This window comes from Anomalospiza imberbis, chromosome 6 (assembly GCF_031753505.1).
Source record: "Anomalospiza imberbis isolate Cuckoo-Finch-1a 21T00152 chromosome 6, ASM3175350v1, whole genome shotgun sequence".
In the NCBI taxonomy this organism is placed as follows: Eukaryota; Metazoa; Chordata; class Aves; order Passeriformes; family Viduidae; genus Anomalospiza; species Anomalospiza imberbis.
Window position 1 is genome coordinate 16,057,485 of NC_089686.1, and position 21,580 is coordinate 16,079,064.

At 37.9% G+C, this 21,580-nt stretch overlaps 1 protein-coding gene across 8 annotated transcripts in view; it reads right to left on the reverse strand.

Annotated features, from left to right (window-relative positions):
- Positions 1–21,580, reverse strand: part of SLC24A4 (solute carrier family 24 member 4) — an 84,651-nt gene that overhangs the window by 14,177 nt on the left and 48,894 nt on the right. For 5 of the 8 annotated variants that reach the window (XM_068192580.1, XM_068192578.1, XM_068192583.1 and 2 more), the window contains 10 exons: positions 19,154–19,230; positions 17,895–17,969; positions 16,019–16,103; positions 15,221–15,324; positions 14,411–14,485; positions 13,397–13,422; positions 12,661–12,714; positions 11,456–11,598; positions 6,634–6,803; positions 4,542–4,686 (listed from right to left, as the gene is read on the reverse strand). In XM_068192580.1, coding sequence (XP_068048681.1) covers positions 4,542–4,686; positions 6,634–6,803; positions 11,456–11,598; positions 12,661–12,714; positions 13,397–13,422; positions 14,411–14,485; positions 15,221–15,324; positions 16,019–16,103; positions 17,895–17,969; positions 19,154–19,230 — 954 coding nt within the window. Of the gene's footprint in view, positions 1–4,541; positions 4,687–6,633; positions 6,804–11,455; positions 11,599–12,660; positions 12,715–13,396; positions 13,423–14,410; positions 14,486–15,220; positions 15,325–16,018; positions 16,104–17,894; positions 17,970–19,153; positions 19,231–19,911; positions 19,984–21,022; positions 21,054–21,580 lie in introns of those variants that run through there. The other 3 variants (XM_068192585.1, XM_068192586.1, XM_068192579.1) reach the window with 3 other exon arrangements.

The window sequence follows — 21,580 nt, forward strand, 5'->3', positions numbered from 1 at the left end:
CAGCATCCAAAACACAACAGAGAAATACAAATTTTTCTCCCAAGTATGGTACACAATATAGAAAAAAATTGAAACAGATACAACAAACTAGGTTTATTGTAAATTTTCCATCAGAATTATTTTCCACAGAAAAATGTCTGTTGCAAAATAATAAAAAAAAATGTTGGAAAAGGGCTTTCAATTTTTCATTAGGAAAATTAACATATCAGCTGACTCTCCACCTCCTTGGAAAATTCTTAGTGATTTCAGCTCTGCAAATTTCCCTATAAATTGCGGAGGCAAGAGCTTCTCTGTATGAGCACACTAGAAAAAGGCTATGCAGTGTGTAAAACAGTATCCAAAGAGGCTTAGTCTCTATCATCCTTCCAAGTGGGCAGCAGACATAATAAAATATTTTTATTGCAGTTCTCCTGCAACAGACCTTTGGAAACTTTTTTTTCCATTGGAAAATACCAAGGTTTTACTTCTCATCCTCATCCAAAACAGACTATTTTTCAACCTACTGATACTCTTCTCGGAAGTTTCATTTTCCAGAATATAAGTTTCAAATTCCAGACCGTGAAATCTGTCCAAAACAACTCAGATTTCTATTTTCAGCCTGTGCCTTTACCACGCTTTGAATAATTGGATTTATGCCAATAATCTTCTCTTAAATACACATTCTTGGCACAGAGAAAACCGGTCTACAAAAAAGAATTTGCTCCAGCACACAGAGACGAGCTTTACTCTCAGAGTTACAATAGGTTTACACAAGACAACATTCAGCAAAAGTAAGATGTAACTGAACAGAGGTACTCCCCATATCTTGTTAGACTTGGCTGCATTTTGGCCTGGTTTATTCTGTATGTTTTAACCTTGCTGTCTAACAAAGATCTTCAGCCTCCTGAGTGTTCAAGTGAGGTGCACTGGGTTTGTCCACCGTGTTTCCAGTGAAGGAAGATACCAAGTGAAGTGAGTAGGAGCCAGGTTCAAAGTAAGTAAAAGGTTCTCCTGAAGCTCCTTCTCAAAGGATGTTGTGGGTGTTAAATGTTTGCAAAGATTCAATGACAATTAGGCATTAACATTAGGTTAATGAAGAAGAAACACACTAAGGAACTTCAGATCAAAATTTTACATCTGACCAGGAAGTTCCTTGAGGAGAAAACAGCTGAACAATAACTTGTCCTGTCTCACTCTTCCCCAGGCTTCTTCATAAAATGGTGTCTGGAGTCAGAATATTAAGATAAATCTTTGTTTTCACCAAGTAAAAACATTTTACATGGTTTTAGTAGATACTGTTCATTTTTTTTTTTTTTTGCTTCTATCCTACACGTTATCTTTGTATTTTGGATCCAAACAAAAATGGATAGGATTGCTAATCTCCTTTATTGCCATCTTATTTTAGCTCAAGGAATTATTATTCCTGTTTTAGCTAACACCATCATGACTTATATAAAGCATCCATGCTCCAATTCTATAAGAGAAGTAGTTCTTCATTCCTGTGAAATGATCAGGAGCTGAGATCACAGAGTATTTTAAAGGGTGCTGAACATGTGACAATGGAAGGGATTTAAGCATCCATTAAGAGCTGCACAGAAGTGCTTTTCTGAGTCTGGGCTCTAAAAGACCACTGAGCTATGCCAGGGCTTTAACACACCATTTTGTTGTCAACATATGCCTGCCCAGTTTTGTCCTATTTTATTCTGATCTGTGGGGTGTTTTTTTTATAGTTTAAGACCTGTTTTCAAACAACTGTAGAGTAATCAAATTGTAAAGCTTCAAATGAGCCTTTCGCTTGGGAGATAATCATTAAAATCTGAAGGTTAGGTCAAGAAAGACATTCCTCTTTTAAAGAGAATGTGTTTTTCCCACACAGAAACCAAAGGCAAAGGCTGTTTGAATGATATCATATGCAGCTCCCACAAAAACTGTATGTTGTCTTCTTTTTCAGGATAGGCCTGAACCACACCCACACCTGGGAGTGAATCTCTCTGTATGTTTGACAAAGGGGATATATGCTGAAACAGCTTGAGGCTGTTTTCATGTAACAACTATATTCTCTATTTCTGCTTGCTAAAGCCCTACACTTATTGCTGAGCACTCCTGTTGACAGAAGATAAAAAAAGAACAAAATGCAAAAGATGCATTTTGAGATGACAAATAATAACTGTGAATCACTCAGAGATGAAACTTCATACTTCACTTACTTCTATTTCAGAAAAAAAACCCGAAGTTGTTCTTGCAAAAGTATCTAGAATATGCAATTTGAAGAAAGAAAGTAAAATCCCAAATTAGGCTAAAAAAATGTGACCATAAAAGAGCACAAAAAAAATGGGTTGGGCCAACTCACAGCCATTGCAGTTGCAGCTCCTAAAATACAAGAGTGGATTTTTTACTTAAGACACCACAACCAATTGAATTGAAAAATCATATTGAAAACTGAAAGCCTATTCTTCAGAGAACATTTTCTAGTACTGAAAAAATACATGAACTTCTGATCTTTAGAAAATGTATGTGCCTTATTCCCAGACTGAAAATAAATCAAAGAAAATCAGAGAGGGTTCTTGGAAACTCTGTGGAAACTACCTTTTCCCTGAAGCCAGTTTTAAATGTCCAGATTTTTTTAGGCTACTGATTGTGCCACAGTACTTAAAAAACAACAAAGCATGATGCTGGGTCCTCATATTTTCACCAAACTTATTAAAGGCGTGGTTTTGAAAGCATAATGAAAGAATCCTCAGTGAGAATATATGAGTTGAGCAATGAGAATCCAACCAATGGATAATCAACTCCAGACAACAGGAGTGACAATACCTGAAGGTACTGATGAGGATTTTATGCAATCACTTATTCACTTTTATCTAACCGTCTTGAGCTCATGTTGAACTTTTGCTCCATTCAGTATGAATTGAATCACCAGTGGTTCCACTCTGGCCTGTTAAACGTCACTTTAGCTTTAAAGTCTTCCTCAAAAATGCAGAAAAAAATGCATTTAAAGAAGACCAGTGACATAATTAGTAACTCCCTCTTTAGTTCAAAGCATTTTGTCTATTGTGAATGTCACACACTTAGGAAGCTCTAATCTAAAATTTACCTATGTTTTATTCATAAAAAAGCTTCCTGGAAAGTAAGAAGAAATGCATGATTGCAGTACCCTAATCAAAACCTGTATCCAAAAACTTGTTAAAAACCATCTCAGTTTAGAAGTCTTCTTTGCCAACCCATGCAAGGGTGGTCAAGGTTTGGAACAGAGTGCTCAAGGAAGCAGTGGAATCACTGTCAATGGCAGCACAGATGTGGTGCTCGGTAACTTGGTCAGTGGTGGACATGGCAGTGTTGGGTTAACACCTGCACTCAATAATCTCAGAGGTTTTTTCCAACCTTAATGATTCCAGGATTCAATGATGATTAAATGGTTTGGGGAGACATTTTTCCTTTTTAGAAGTTGTTTATTAGTTTCTGTTGTTATTATTACTGTTATTATTATTATTACTACTAATCTTGTCATTAACATGCTCGTGTGCACAAGCATATTGCTGACTTGGATCCTGTTAGTTTACCACACAATAAAAATACTTTTTTCACTATCTCATGAATGAACAGAATCTCATCTAATGGGCCTATCTTCAGGGAATTAGTCTGCTTCCATTCCTCACTCCAATCCATAACTGCTGACTACAAGAAGCTCCTGTGGGAGCACACTAACACAGGAAAACATACATTATCTTCTAGTCTTCACACAGTATGCTTCAATGTTTGCTCAATCACAAGCATCTCTTCTACAATGACAGCAACTGAAGAAATGGGATTGTTAAGAAATTAGATATAACATGGAAAATTCTTCTTTTTCATTGGATGTGGTATTTAGCCATGCCAAGCAATACTTACATTAAACAGTAATTATGTGACAGACTACATGTCTCTGAGGGCTTATCTAATCTCTGCTGTGTAATCTCCAAAGCATTTGGGCAGGAGTCAACCTGCAATGTGCCAAGGGCACCAGCATGAGAGGTTGGTTATACATAGCCCTCTACACCCAAGAATTTAAAAAAAAAATTGAAAGGTGAATACTATTGCATACAGCTATTCTAACAATTTTAAACACTCTTTCCCTCCTTCCTTTTCGTCCAAGAAACCTCCTCCACTACAGTCATTAAACAATTTATTATATATTTATACACCAAGGTGCTTCTGCCTTAGCAATTTCCAGCAAGTCACAGTTAACTGCTGACTTCAAAATTACTTGTAGTGCAGTGCTCACCAGGTTATTGTGACAGGTTTCAATATAAACTTCCCTTTCCTGTTTTCCCTTCACCTCTGACAAATCAGCACTTCTACCATGGCTGTCCATGATGACTGGAAAACACTTTCCTAAGATCTGCTTTTAGCCACCAAGCCTCCACCCCAGTTTTACTGTCAGCAAATCCATCCTTCAGACAGTCAAACCAATTCCTTTCCTCCTCTCTCCCCACATATGTTGTCTTTCTTACAACCCAGCGTTTGGCATTTAAATTATCTTCTTTTGCGGTACTATAAACATCTAGAAAGTAATAGTGTCTTACCTGGCACTGAAAATGGAGTTAGACTGTCCTGTTCATTTTCCTCCTCTTGGTTCCCCACAGGGATGTTTCCATTTTCAATATTCTCTTGTCTCCTGTTCTGAAGTGCTTTGCTTGAGCCATTGGCAGATTGGATTAAACGCTGGCGCTGCATTGTCAAAACACAAAACTGCCATAGTTCAGGAAGTATTTACTTTGTGACATCTGAGTTTTGCTCTCTGTCCAGCCCCAGTCACATGAGCCATGAAGTTTCTCCTCAAAGCTTTCCTTTCACTCAACAACAAACCTGCCAGTGGCCTACCTGTCTTCAGCAGGCATCAGGCTTCACCAGGTTAACCATCCACTTCAAAGTTACTGGCAGGAGTCTTTCAAGCCATGATGGAGAATGTTGTAACATTTGTTGTTCCACCCATGTTTGAACCAATGTGGTATTCTAAAGCACTTATCACTCAACAGCTCCCACTCATACCAGCAATAGCACCATAATTAAATGGTAACACTCAAGACACCTCTGCACAATCAGAGTTGGCTTATGAATGACTCATTATCCAGGAGCTCTCCTTCTCAGATCCAACTCTTCTCTTCTCCCTCCTTCTCAACTCCATTCACTGAGGTAAATTTGAACCTCCTATTTTAATTTCAAAAGCAAGACTAATCCTTGTTGCCCTTGTCCAAGTACATGAAGCTCATAATTGGCCCTGCAGACATGTATAAGAATTGCTGCAGTTCCAACACACAGTAAAACAATCAGAAGGATAGGTTTAATACATCAGTATATATACCCACTCATGCACTGGAAAATGCTAGATGCAACAGTAAGTTCTTACTTTGATAAAAAAAATAATTATTTTAATTCATTAGATAAAGTAATGCAGGGTCGATAAATGTTCTCTTTTCCTGACAAACTATCAACTCCTAAAAAGTGATCTGAAATGCCTTGAAAAATAAAGTAACTGCATAAACTGCAAAAAAATTTCTGAAAGCAGTATCAACATACTTTAGCGAAAAAACAGAAAAATCCTATCTGAATACTTTGCAAAACTTGTGAATATATAAGTGAAAATACATAAGACCATACATCCAAAATGTTCAAGTTTAGAGAATGTTTTTTGCAGATGTTGAAAGGGCCAAGTATCAGCTTTCTACCCATACAGCCATTAAGAATTTTTCTCTGATCAATGAATTGACTTCAAGGATTACAGAGTCAACTGTTGCCATGTACCCGGTCTGATCTTCTACTCCTGACCATAACACCTGTCACTATCTTACTGTCAAACTGAATTTTTGTTACAAATATATTAATGGTGCTTACTTTTATTATGGAATTCATAAGGCTGACTAAACACATGAACTGTGTTATGATGTTGAAATCTATTTACTTGCCAGAGTAAATACCGTTCATATTTGATATTGTGGGAGCAAACTATAAAATCCTGCCTTCATAAAACCCAAGGTAGGTAGGCTAAAGATTTCCCCCCTAGTGCTTCAGCAAGCTCAGAAGAGCCGCATTTGGCAAGCCCTGCCACTTCAGCTGCAGGGTATGGAACAAGCAATACACACTCTTGACAATGTATCAAGTAAGAGATAACTGAAACTGTCCAGGGCAAATTCCCCTCATGAAAATATTTTGGTCCATTTTTATTTTGAGTTGAGGACTATAGTGAATACTAAAGAGGTAGGCAAATCTCTGAATGAATCCTGAAGCGTTAATAATACAAGAGCAGTTTTAAAAATTTTTGGTTGCCTTGTCCATTATCCTTTTTTAACCTAACCACTTTTGTAATAATCAAAACCAATTGTTCTGCCATAGATATAATCTAAATGTGCACATATGCACACACACACACTGAAGTAAACATCTTCTTTCAGGGAGATAAGGTAGTCCCTTTTTTTGACTGCCCTCCCATTAAAACAGCCAACATCATCAGCTGGGAATCAATCTTCAAATCTGTTCTCATATAGCTGCGTGAGAAAGACATAGTTCTCTCCCAGCTGTAGGAACAGGGGAGAATCTAAATTCCAGGATCACTATGAGCACAGCTCTTTGGTAACCCCTCTGCCTCATGGTCTTTTTCTGTTTTCCTAAGGAACATACCTCATTAATGATGAGTCGGCTGGCCATCCGCATTCTGGTGCGTGGTCCAAACTTATTTGTGATCATAATCCGTAATCCAGCTTCAGGGAACCGGTATTTGGGAGGACTGGAGCAGATTATCTCGTCCACCATCACAACACTGTTTTTGCCATACTGCTGTATCCCCTTCACTAATGATCACAATGGACAGAGTTAGCAGCACAATTGACCCTATCATGTGTCCCACCATCCAGAGTCAGGTCTTTTCAGGATCAGGTGGGGGAAACATTTATCTGAATGCCAGAATTTATGAGTGACTTTCCTTTAATATTTCTGCAGCCTGGTGAATCTCCTCATCAGTTGTGTTCTGATCACATGCTGGAAAGGGATTTCACTCTACTAAGGCAGCCACCAAGCCACTGTCAGATTAGTGGGAGCAGTTTTTCCCCAATTGCTCATCCTGTAGTACCAGTTTTCTTTGCTTATGTCCCACTAGAATTTTGTACCCTTTCTCTAGAACTTTTTGCACTGTGGCAGTGTAGACAGCACTCCTGAAACCTCTAAAGCTATTCCATTGGATCAAGGTGCTGCACATGCAGAAGGCCCTGGAAATTTTTCTGGAAATCTTCACTTTACCTTCACAGAATATTACCAGTATCTCTCACATGAAAACATTTGAAATGATGACAAGAATTGTCAAGAACAAATCTATGGTTCTAACTAACTAACAAAGTAAGCCTTTGTTAATATAAAGGAACCCATACCAAGTTTAAGATTACAAAGTTAACAAAGTTCTAGCATGTTAAGAACACGTAGAGACAAAATTTTATTGGGAATCAACACAAGTACAGGCAAGGACTTTAGGAGCTCACCAACAAACCAATATTCTCACAAATGCTACAGACTACACATAGCAAGCAGAGCAAGGCTCAGCAGACAGGAGACATACCCATGTGGTGTTAGAAAGCAGGGCAGGAAATACATACATGACCATAATAAATATTAATTATTACATATAATAATACATACAGAAAAAAATTATTTGCTGCTTGTTTTCTGCTTTGCTTAGCTTGGCCTCCCCCTCTCCCTCCCCTTTTGCATTGTTACTTACATTAGGAAGAGGAGGAGAATTTAGGAGGTAGAAGTGAAAGATAATTAGTGCATGGTTCAGGTCAGGAAGCAAAGGAAATCTAAGAAAACATTCAACTCAAACAATGGAATTAAAATGGACCTGTTCTAAACACACAGAAGCCTATATTGTTACTCTTTTGCATTGTTACAGTGTTGAATATTTTTGTTTTTCAGGAAGACTGCATCCATGCATGCATCTAAGTCACATCATGCAATAAAGGCTTTGCTGTCTCAAGCATCTTCTAGCATATTTGCAGTTGAAGAAATACATTCTCCATAATGATTCAACAAGAAAAAACATCAAGCCTGAAAATCATCAAAAAACATCTGTAACTTTCACTCTTCCAAGCATTTGAGTGTCTGCCTTGTTTCACCAAAATGGGTTCAGTGAGTACACTGGGGTCACCTGAAGTGTCATAAATATAAGATCTCTGGTTTCACAAAGAAACGTGCCCTACTCAAAGAATCCACTCTGGAGTCACACTTGCAGCTTAAGATCTCTAATGCAGAATAGAACTACTAGTAATTTTACATTTGCTAAATGCAAAGGAGCAATTATCCTCCTCTATTCCAACGTCCAAACCAAATTAACCTTGCTAAGTACTGTGGCTGATGATGCAAATAAGGAGCACATGCACTCCAGTGACTCTTGGAGTGTAGTAGCTTTTCTGTGCAGGAATATACAGCCAGACAGGTTTCCTAGGAATCAGTCCTCACAATCAGGACTCAACCACATAAACTTAACATTTGCTTTAGTTAAAGAAAAATAAATATTTGACAGCAATGGTAGTAAGGACAAAAAGGCCCCAGTCTCATCAGATTAACTGGTCCCAGTGAGTTCCTCCAAAGAATTACCTAAAATGCTTCATCTTAAAGTGACATGAAAAACATGGGAGCATTAAAGTTACTCTGAAACTGTTTCTTAGAGCCCTATGAAGACAGTGAGCAAACAAACATTCAGCTTTGATAAAAGTACCATAATTAAAAACTCAGCGCTGCTGTAGAATACCTCATACTAAATATATATTCAAGTACTTCAGCTATTCTGACTTACTGCGGCACATTGCTCTTATTATTTTCATTATTTTTAGTTTGACTCCCTATGACTGCAAAAAATCCCACATATCTTAGCCCCATATAGTATGGACTCCAACTAAAAGTTGTTTTAAGAAATGTTAAAAGGAGAAAAGCCTTTTGCACTTCTACTTTGTGATAATCTTTAAAAAAAAAAAAACTCTACTGAGAACAGCTCTTCTTTCCAACAAACTTACTGCTCACCATCAAAGGTTCATCAGCAACAACCCTGTCAAAATCAACAGAAGCTTCTCAATGACTTTAGCTCTGAAACCCAGTCCCTCAGAAACCCACCTTTGTCCAAATTTCTGGTTTCAGGCAGGGGTCAAACCATGCCACCTGGTGGAAATTTGGGTCAACACAATAAAAGTCAGGGGTAATACACATTTGTACTTTGAAAATTGGAGCACTATTCACAAAGTACATCTAGTTTGCCTTTACCTGTGTGTGCAAAACTCACCCTTGAAATGAAATTTTTCTTATGGTGAAAATCTCTCCTTTTTCTTTCTGAAACTTGAGTGATGCAAGGTTTTATATTGTACCACAAGAAGCTCTTGAAAGTCATGAAACTTGCAAGCATAAAAGAGCTTTACAGTGTTACACCTTTTACCTGCACCCTGAGCAACAGACTATCCTTGCTAGAAACAAAGTTCCTCACCCAAAGCAACTGTTCCTGTACGGAAAGTAATCAGGTTTTCCTCCCGTGGAAAATCAGATTAAGGTCAATCCTACACCCTGGTGAAGCCAAGGGAGGTTTTTTTCGTGGATCCTAAAACTGCTAACCAATGCAAGGCAGAGGCCAGCCCCAGTTCTCTCCTTTCTATTAGCAGTGCTCCTTTCTGAAAGCTGCTGCTGGAGAAAATGCATCTCAGCTCGTGAAGCCAGCATGTGCCAACTAAGAGGGAGTCACTGATGGGTCATGGCATATTTTGAGAGAACAGGAGGGAAGAAGCTAGAGGCAGCCATGTGACATTTTTCTAGGACAGCATTTTGACACATAAAGCAGTCAGGCTAACACTGCCATCCTCCCCTCCCACTGCTCACTCCAAATCCTTAATCTCTTCTTTCTGTACTTTCTCAGGCATGTTTGCCTGTGACAGTATCTACACTCTGGCTCTTTGAACAATTGTCCCTCCAATGCAGCATGTATTTGAGTAATGGGTGCTGGAGAAGGCAAAGGGAATCTGACTGAAACTGCAGTATCAGTGCATCTTTGAGGCAAAATCAAAAAAAAGAAATCTGACATGGACAGTTGCTAGTGGAGCTTTGTTACTTCTTTTCTGCGTGCTCTTCACAAGCATTCAGTAATGAACACATTTCCTTGAAAAGGGAATAGATGGACAGGCAAGCAGTCTGTGCTATCGTCTCTTTATCACAAGGGCTAGAGAGGAGATCCTGCTGGGAGATGACATCAGAACCCAACAAATTCCTCAAAAGTAAAGTCCACTAATATCTGTGGTGTTTAACAGGATTACCCTTTTCCCATGTCTCCACCTGAGTACAGGAAGCATCTGTAGAACCTTGCATGGACACAAATCCACATGCAAGTGACAGACCTCATTATATCAGAGCCAATGCTCCCAGAAGTTCATTATAAAATGAGTTGAAAGTATTTCAAAGTCACCATCATTTAATTATGCTGCAATGTCCTATGAGAAATAATTTTAAATTAGTACTGTCTAAACACCTTATCGAGGACCAGAGCAGCAGTGTGCTGTCACTGAATAAACCTATACCTACAGGTATAGCTACCTATATCTACCTTAAAGAAATCCCAGCCTAAACACTAAAAGCAGAAAAGAGTGGGGTTGTCTGAGTCTGTTCTAAATTCCTGTTTGGCATTATTTGTTATTACATGGGGATCTTTCAAACGCTACTGACATTCCTGATGAGCTCAGCCTCCTAGAATGGGAGATGTGTGCAAAGAACAAAGTGAGGAGACCTTACTTGTTAAGAGCAGCCCAACTGCTCACTAAATTATATGGTTTGTGCTTTGAAAGTAGAAGGAATTTGCTCTACAGAGAAAAGGGAGAATGGAAGAGAAGAGAGATAAGACAAAGATAAAAACAGGCTTAGAAAACAAGCCAAAAATTCCCAGGTATTTTTGCTTACTTTCAGTACCACAAGCTGGATATCATCTTCTTTCCTTTATGACAAAAACACAAATAGCAAAGAACCTGCATTTTTGAATTTTATGTATGTGTCTGGTGATGTATACAGACTATTTAGGCATGTGAAAACCAGTCTTCTGAAGATCTGAACTCAGCGTGTAACCCCTCTTGCCCACTGATCTGCCCATGTCATTTCCTTCAACGTCCACATCTCAACTTCTCATTTCAAACTAATTTTTGAAGTGAAAATTGCTTTCTTCTTGGTAAAAAAAGTGTATTTCTTTCACAGTGTTGTAGCTCATCGCTGAACAGGAGATAAAAAGGGAGCAAAACTGCCAATGTGCAAAGCAGCTTGTTTTCAGAATATAGAAAAAAAATCTTTTTTTAAATGTGGCAATCTGACTGCTGAATTATCAAGTTAACCCTGCTTACAATTGAATAGTGACATTGTTTTGATCTGCATAAAAGAAATAAAAAGGATATCTTGTGAACTACTCTTTTTCCAAGTCCTGTCTGCTCAGCCTTACCTTTCCATAGTAATGGAATGGATGGGTCATCACAACTAGAGGCATAACATTTATTACCATCTTCCAGCTCATTGTTGACTGTGTCACCATTTCCAACATTCTTGCTTTTAAGGGTGAAGAAATTTTGCATCCTCACATTGTACCTGAAAGTGCAAAGAAAAGGTCTCTAAAAAGGTTGGATTTTTGCATTTTCTTTGTAAACTTTAAAACCATCTGAGAACAACTTATGCGGGCAAGCAGGAAAGCCTAGATGCATGTTCTCTGACAATTAATAAGAGTGAAGAGAAAGGCCTGTCCAACTCAGTGGCAAGCTGATAGGAAAGCAAGGACTGCACCTATCTCTCATGGCATACAGCGAACTGCAAAAAGGCACTAGAGCAGATTTAGTGAAGGCAAACACTGGAGCTGTTGATTTTGGAGCCAGGACACTCACTATAGAGCAGCTTCTTTCCTCCTTCATCAGCTCACAATTCACCTCACTGTTTCTTTCAGTACTGTGTTCCCTGTGAGAGGGTTCTTGAGCATTTCTGGGTCTGCTGACCATACCCTTCTAAAGACAGAATATATCTATTTTAGCACTAGGGTGGGATCTAAGAGGGCTGTTAATGAGCTCTGCTAAGACTTGATGTAGGAAAAAAGAGAGTTCAACAGGGTGATTTGTGAGAGGAAGGCACCAAGGGATCCAAGTCTAAGCAACTTGCAATAGAAGGGTGGACTCACAGACACTCATAGTAACAGTCAGACCTCTGACTCTCCTGTCAGAGGCAGTGACACAACAGAAGAAGACACCAGTAAACAACTAAGATGAGATGGTCTGAAGATAAATACATGCTTAGCACTCTATCTACTGTTATTTGACCTCATTCTCCAGGGAGTCTAAAATATGTGTAAGAGCTGACATGATGTGTGTTTACAATCCAGAGCGCCCTGAAAATTTTTCATATACCTTTGTATAAATGACATTTTCCTCAACTTTTTTTGAAAGCTACTTTACCTCTGTGCACTATGAAAAGGATGCATGAAAGTATTTGCTGCTGATTAAGCACGAACATAGAATTAAAGTGGTTAAGCATAAAACCCAACAGATCTAACACAGAAACATGACTGGCTGTATTGCCCTCAGGGAGGAAGGCCAAGGACAAAACAAGTCCAAGAGAATGATGGTCAGTTAACATCTAAAGGGTACAGCGAGGAGAAGTACTTACTTCATGATAAGTATGTAGAATGAATACATAATGATGAGTACAAGGCTTTCCCACCTCAAAAAGACAGAAAGAAGTATTAGAAGGCCATTCAAACAGCTGTATGCTTTACAAGTTTTATGTAGGAGTGTGCCTTAAACATCTGGTACAAGTCACATTTGTGCACACAGGACTCACATCATTAAGATTTGATGGTGTCTCAGCAAAATGAGAGGGGAAGCAGACTCTCAAGTTTCAATAAACATGCAAATAAAATGCAATGCATGTATTTCAGAAATGTGCTATAAAGACTGAAACCACAGCTACCCTCTGAGGATCACAACACCAAGGCCTTTTGCAATTCAGTGCTGAAGCACAGGCCAGGCTCTTTGAGAGCACTGTTTGAAGGTGCCTGTGATCTTCCTGTAGGATTCACACTGGAGTGTTCATTGGAACACCTGGCATTCCCATAAATGTTAACAGTCAGAATCCGAGCAGAAGAGTTTTGGTTACCATCTCTGCACATGGCAAACTTCGGGCCTTACACAGAGCCTAAGTACTTCCTTAATATTTCCTGGTTCTTACACTTTCTTTTAGTTTTCTGTGACCATCATATAAACTGAGCCCAAACAAAATACATAGATTTCAATCCAGCTCATACTCTCAGTGTGTAGAATGAAAGTCAATTACACTACAACTCTATTTATTGGTGAGCCTCGTGGCAAATACAGGACTGCATGGAATAATTTATACAACTTACCATTCTATTTTCTCATCATATATGAACTAGAAGAAGGAAAAAAAGGAAACACATAAATTTCTCTGATCTATCTCAAAAAACTGTCAGATTTCTTCAGCAAGTATCAGCCACATCTAGACAGACCTACTCAAGTTTTGACCCTTTCTAAGCAGAACTTCCACTGCATGGGTTGTGCCCCTCACAAAACACAAACCTTGTGAACAAGGCCTGGATCTCTGCCAGTGGCTGTTTTTAGAACTATTAAGGAAAATGGTGCAAGCATGTGAAAGACAGACAGATACATACTCATGTACTCATATACTATGCTGTGCAAATGATAGCAAAGTCACTTATTCCAAAAAAACTTAACTCTTGAGTCCTTTTAACAGCTAGACAAGCTGCAGCAGATCAGGCAGCCATTTTACTCCTCCTCTTGGGTCAAGTGGTTGTACACATTTTATTCCACCCTGTGTAACCGCCGTTACTGAATACACAGCCAGTGATCCACTTGTATTACAAAACACAGCCCAATGGATTCTTCCCTGCCTTGCCACCAGACACATTGAATGTGTACATTCAGGAACTACTACACTGCTCTAGATGAACAAAGTGGTACCTCACCTGTGCTCTACATGGAAAAACTTACCCAGAATTGGAAATAAAATTACTGCGTAGAAGCAAGAAACAGTCACCTTCTCTATTTAAAATAGATGTGTAACTCAAAATTTTTCACCTCCACAACAAGCCGTCTCTTAGGTCTGAGCAGAGTGTTATCTGCACTGTGTGACAGTATCCTACTCAGTGTTACAAACAGTACTCCTACAGTACTACAAACCCTAGGTACAAAATGAATGGACATTGATGGACATGGTGGGCACATATTCCATGCGGCTGTATGAAATTTTCCTATTTATACAACATTGTGGAGCTCAGCTCTCATTTCCAGATGCCACTAGAACTAGCTAGGAAAACAATTATTTGCCAGTGTGTATCAATAGTGAGCAGGCTGGTCCTCCAAAAATTCAAGCTACTTACCACAATAAGTACAATCACAGATATTGTGTAGTATACAGAATCCCGAAACACAGCCCACTGGGTGAGACAAACCACCTGAAAAACACCACATCTTCAGCCAACAAAAATACAGGATTTCAAAAACAAACAAGCAAAAAAAGCCCCTATCTTAAAATAACTTAGGTGTGTAAGCAGAGTAATTATTATTATTAGCAACAATTCTGAAACCAAATCCATTTTTATGCTGCCATGAAGATGTATCAGTCTGTTAGACAATAGATCTATAATAAGCATCAGTAATAAAAATCATATATAAACTTCCATAATTGAAATACATTTCTTACTAATGGTACTTGTTTTGGTTATAATTTCAATTGTAAAGTAAAATTCATTGTACTGCAGCAAATCAATTGTTCCTCAATGCTTTTATTTGTGGATATATTTGACTTACTACCTGAAAAGATATGATAAACAGTTTAACCATCTGTTGAGTAAATGGAGCAAATCTCATGCTTGTGCCCCAGATTCATTGACTGTCATCAGTACCAGGAAGGATCAGCAGATGCCAATGATCAGTTGAATGTAAACTCGGTATTGCATGAAGAGGAACCAGTTTCCTCTGTATGCTACATGTTCAGAGTGCTGACACTACAGCTGAACTTTTTGGAAATATTCACTATTTGCAAAGCATTTGTAAATTCTTTCCAATCTTTGAGGTTTTTCACAACGTCGTTTTTGTCAGTGATTTTGTGGGTTTTTTTTTAATATATGCTCATGGAAACCCTTGAATTGTAAGCAACTGAACTATGTAAAGACAAGTATCTTACTAACCTGTCCTGCAAACAGTCCACAGACACCAACAATGCAGAGGATGTTGAAAACTGCTGAACCAACAATGGTCCCAACTCCTACATCTCCATGAGTGATAAATACACCTGCAAAGGGAGCAAAACATACATAACTACAACTGCCATTTAATTTTAGGTCACTCAGAACATGTACTTGTGAAGTAGAGACTGTTTCAAAGATTAACCAAAACATGTTTCATAATTAAGGCTCACTTCTCTGTGTAATAATTTGTGCTTTTAGTCTAGCTAGCAGCTCCCTGGCTGTGGCTTAGAACCTCTACATATATAATTTTAGTAAATGATTTCTTAACTAGTTAGTTCAACATTTTCACAGCTTAGTTTTTAGCTGTGTCACGTCCCTCAACCTGCTGGCCGCACTGCTTCTGGTGCAGCCCAGGATACAGTCGGTTTTCTGGGCTGCAAGTGCACACTTGCTGCACAGTGACAGATCATGATGAGCTCATCATCCAACACCCCCAAGTCTTTTTCCTCAGGGCTGCTCTTAATCTATTTCCAAATATATCAAATTACTTCTCAAGGGACTTCAATAAATCTCTTTTTCTGCGTCCTGTGTTCAGAATCAGACATTCTTCTCTGTGTTTTGAGAGAAGACTCACAGTTTCATGAGATATTTTGAGTAGTTAATGATACCATGAACCACAGACTAGCTGACAGCTGCAATTGCTGATTAGAAATTGTCAGAAGAATGGGTACCTGTGCTTGATCTGCTGCTGATTTTTTAACAGCAGACCTCAAAAAAGCTTGCGTGTGGGCTCCGTACCTATAACAGATGCAAACAGCTCTGGAGTGGAGCTCCCTGCTGCCATGAATGTGGCTCCAGCAACATCTTCACTCAAATGTAGTTTCTAGAAGAAAACAATTGGCAATTTCAGCACTGCAACTGTATTTACATTGTGGAGTTCTACAGTTACATATGTAAATGAATAGCCAATTGTGGCTTACATGGAGCTGATTAAAGAAAAGTATCTCTGCAGATTCAAAAGGACTGTAAACATCTCAAATTGTTTTCATTAATTTACTTCTGTAACTCTAAACACAGTCATTCAATTCCCCAACTCTTAGGGCTTCTAAAATTCAAAAATGAAAATCTGTAACAAAAAAATACAACCTTTGTGAATAAATCCTATGAACAGCAGGCTTGATTCTGGCTTCACTTTTCAACTGTGTTAATCAAAAGTGAGTCCGCTGACACAGATAAAATTAGTCCAGTTAGACACAGAGAGGGCTGTGTATGGTAGAGAGATCTATTTTTATGATGGTGTCTCTTAAGCTCTAATAGGATATAGTTAACTTAGAGTTCTCAGACTAGCAAGAACACGTGCAGGTCCACAAGTGGGTTGCATCAGTTTAGCAGTCTGAAGATCTTTCCCTTGAACTATAAACACGGTTTTATGGAGGAGTTTTGTTCATTTTGAGAGCCTCTAGGATCATATTTAGTATACTATTTTTCTTTCAAGGATAGAAAAGTAACTAGTGACAAAAGGAGAAGTAAAAAATCCTCTATTTTTCAAGCAGTTTGCCTGAAAACATCTTAAGCTGATAACAATGGCATCCTACACATCTTGACAAAACATAAACACAAATATGATCTACTACCAGTCATACTGCTGCAGGAGCTCAAACCTAAGTGTGCTGTCTGAACTCTTGGTAGCAGTTTAAATGTTCAGCAAAACGTGAGATAAAATGTAAAGATTTTATGAAGGATCAGTAACCAGTAATTGGTACAACCAACTGGTATAACTTAAATATAGTATCTAATGTGCATGCTGAATACTGAACATCTGGAAAGGGAAAAAAAATATCCCAACTGAGTATTTAACTACTCCCTTATTATTCTATTTGTTCTTTTACTGATGAGTGTAAGCTTACAACTCTGAGTAACACCAACAGGTATTTAGTACATTTAGCAACAGGAAAAGGGACTTTTAAACTAGCTACCAAAAAAAAAAAAAACAGGAGTTTTTCAGAAAATGATCATTCTTATTTTTGTTTAAAAGCAAAGGAGATGAGATTTTCATTTCATGTTTAAACAGAAGTTAAAATCTACATTTGTATTATGCATTTATTTTGTTCACCAAAATCATACTCACAACACTTACATGCCATGTATTAGTTTTACTCTGTCACAATCAACTCAATTAGAATCCTAAGTGTAATTTTGTAAAGTCTTCTCAAAAATTAAAGGCGTTACTTTTTTTCACATATAAAATCTGTATTCTGATTCCATATCCAAGGTACATTCTTTTCTCAAGGATTTGCTCTTTTTTCCATTTTATGCTAGGACCACATATACTTCCTTTCTCCTGACACGGTGGTAGATGTGCAATAAGATTTGCATTGTCACCACATTAATTTTTCCATCTATGATATTTTTCCACAGGTTACTTTTAAAAAAGGAGTAAAATAATAAATCCAACTCATCCATAACCCATACCTCTCCTAGTTACGTGCTTTAGGTATTTAAGAGTGGGCTTTGTCATTCAATCTCATTAAATCTTTGATTTTTTTCTCCTTGAGTGTGGCCAAAGAAACAAGTGTGCACAGACCACTGGCTCATTTTTTTGATGGATAATAACATCTCTAAATAATATTCTCTAAATAAATGTCTAAAAGAGTAATAATGTTCATTAACATACCTCACAAATTTTCTCTAAGGATGGAACAAAGAAGTCATCACACACTATGGCCAAAGCATAAAACATATAAAGAGCCTGTAAAGAAAATAAATTCAGGGTATACTTCAGATTTTTCCTGTATATGAAAAGAGGAAAAAAGATAATGCTACCTTTATTCAAACTGGCAGAAATACATAGCTACACTTTTTCTTTAATTCCAAATAAAAATCTCCATGTTGATAAATTTATGATATAAAACCAGATTTTTGAATGTAAGATCTAATTTGGAACGTTTGTCAGACCCTAAAATATGAAAGGTACTACACTTAAACAGAACAGGATGCCACAGCAGATTTCATACAATGAAAAGTAACAGGTAAACTACAAAGTTATGTAATCATCCTCTATATTTTTAACTAATTATCAGACCAAGTAATTAAATAGAAAGTAAGACCAGGCTGATTAGCAATATTTAGGAAATATTTACCCCTGGAAATAAGTGGACTCTGGCCATGGATCACTGCACCAAAACACCTAGAAATGATCCTGGTTCCCTGCATACATGTGGTTCTCCCACTGTCTTATGCAGCTTTATGTGCTGTGCCCGTGCTGTGGCCTTAATCCTGCTGGTGTCCATCAAACAGAACTCCTTTATACTTTACTTTCCCTGAGCTGGGAATGAAAAACTGGAGCCTGTAGGCCTCACTTTGTTCTCAATACAATAGCAAAAAAAAAAAAAATCCATGTGATATTTCCTGTATTTCTTCAGGGTTGGTATGGGATTTTTTAAATTATAATTGCATCTATTGCATAGAGACATAAAAGAAAAGAAAGAGACTCAAGAAACTTCCACATCATGCTCGACGTCATCAGTGAAGGAATCCCAAACTCTGACTATATAACATGAAATAAAAGTCATGTGATCCATTCTGCCAGGATTTTATCTCCAAGAGAATGAATGAATAGGTTCTGCAAATTCAGACTTGCATCCTTTTCTTAAATCATGGAGTCACAGAATCATTTAGGTTGGAAAAGACCCTTAAGATCATCAAGTTCAACTGTTAATCCAACAATACCAAGTCCACCAACATACCATGTCCCCAAGGTGTTACCTTTTAAGGAATTGTACTCATATTAGAAGTACTCAAAGTATTAAAAACTTGTTGATATATACAGAACTCTACTTAGTAAGGTCACTATGATAATAGCTTATTAAAATAAAAATAGAATGAGTAACATAAAAGGAAAACAAAAATAAAGCACAGTACAGAAAACCTTACAGCAATGATATGAAGCAGAATTCCTCCTTGCTGTCGTTCTTTATTTGTAAATATATCTTCAGGAAACTCATTAATGGCTGAAAGAAAAACATATATTTTTTTTAAAAAATGTACACAGCATGTATAAAAGGAAGAATGAAAAATAGCGAAGCATCTGCAGAAACATATGACCAAACATAAATGCCTCTTCTGATGTATTATATTACAGCTTGCCATTTCAGAATTTCTTTAGTGCTCTGTTGTTTTGAGACACTGTGTAATCACAGCTGACACTCTTACAGGAACACAGTACAGGATACTTCACAAACTACAGGTCAAGATGCAGCAATCTGCAATGCTTTAATCTACTTTATATGTTTTATAAACATTTTAAGATGCCAACAGAAGCATATATGCATGTAACAGCCAAGTAGGTTCCTTGTAGGAATACACTGCTATATATAGTAATATAGTAATATCTACTATAATAAAATACCATTCCCTTCATGAGAGTAGAATACCTTCTGGAATAATATTGAAATGCTATCAACTTTAAGAACTTATCGTTAGTTACATTAGCTGACAAAAGCAAAATTTTTCAGAGAAGTTATTCCCTACTACATGAAATAATGTATGGTAAAAAATTAGTAAGCACATAAGGCAAGTATTTTTTAATAAAGTCTGCCTATTAAAAACTAATATTATCTGAAGTGATTAGTAACTAAAAATGCATTAAGGAAACTTCCTTAATGGAAGTGGGAGAAAAGACCCAGATCTACAGCTGCTTACACAGTATAGTTGTTCTTACATCACTGGTTGAAATACCATGCCCACATGGATGTATTCAGGACACACACACCATTCACACTGCAACCCCCATTTTGTCCTCTGTGTCCTCCACTCAAGCTGTGGCTGTGAGAACACATATAGGAGAGCAAAGAACAGAGCCTTGGCCTGAGTCTCTAGCAATGACAACAGCATCCTGCACATGAGGCAGATCTTTTCACATAATTGGATGCAAAGGTGTGCAGCTCTCATCACAGGTGTTTGTGCCAGAAGTGCCATCCCCTTACTGCCACCACATGGCAGAAGGAATATATCCCTGTTCCCTATCTTGGCAAACTGGGTATGTCATCTGGGAAGCTATTACCTACCTGATAATCTCATTCAGATGACTGTATAATATTTCACAGTGCAATGTTAAAAATGGGTGAGTTAGTATAAACCAAAGTTTTAAGAAGCATGAATACAAATCACCATTTTTCTAATCTTTCTAAGGTGACTTTACTTCTGTGAAGTTAATACCAAATAGGGAATCAGAAGTCCCAAGGACATCACAGGCAAGAGCCAGAAAATAAAAATGAGTGTAGGCATCCAATCACAAAAAATAGCAAAGCAGCTTCACTGCAAAGTGCCTTGCTTCACAGACAGTGATAACAGTATATTCTGGTGATAACAGCATTAGTAATAAATAACTACTTGTAATAAACGCCTGCTTGTCTCACAGAGGTAATATTACAAGAACTAACACAGAAACAGCTTTTCTCAAAGATATTGCTCCTCTCTACGAAGAACTCATGGTGTGCAGTTTTTCTCACAACGAGACAATTCAAAATCTCCTATAAAAGTCAGGGAAATTAAACAAAGCTCTGGAGCTTGGTAGGCAAGATTTCTTCCTTAATGAAGTGGACACCTACCAGTGAGTTCCAAGGTACAGTACAGAGTTTTACTGTATCAACATTTGCTGTCTTTATGGCTTTATTACCCAATTTAATCACAGGTTTGGTCTAACAATCATCTATAAATTCTGTATACCTTATCTACATGCACTGTTCTTTATTTACTAGCTATATCATGGCTTTAGCATTATAAACTATTTATTTTTCTTACCTACTGCTGTGATAATCTGCTTTCTCAGGAAAAAGCTGTTTGGATTCCCTTGGGTCCTATTTTAGGCCTGGGAATTCAACAACACTTAACTAAAGGGGCAGTGGCATTCCCTCATCTGTATAAGCTGACAGAGGGAATATGACATTATCAGAGTTTGAGAGAGCAGTCTGCCCTCGTGGTACAATCTGATGCGTGTGCACAGCAAGGTGCCGGTCTGCTTCACACAGAGATATTTTCTCATGTATGGGAGATGGAGTTATCTGTCTGCCTGAGTGGGAGCTACATCTCCTTGGTTTCTACTGAAAAGAGACAGAACAGATGGGAGAAAGCGATGAAATGAAGAGCAGTACATCTAATGGAGCTAACCTTTGCCAAAAGAAAAGGAGGGGAACATACACCCGTCATTTTAAAACCAGACAGAAATACAGAAATATTTATCCTGCTGGTACTGTTGCAAACTCATGGGTCCTGCAGCTCATCTTATCCAGCACACATCTCAGGAGGAAGGGAGGACACCAAGACAGCCAAGTCTATATTGAAATTGCCATCAATCTGTAG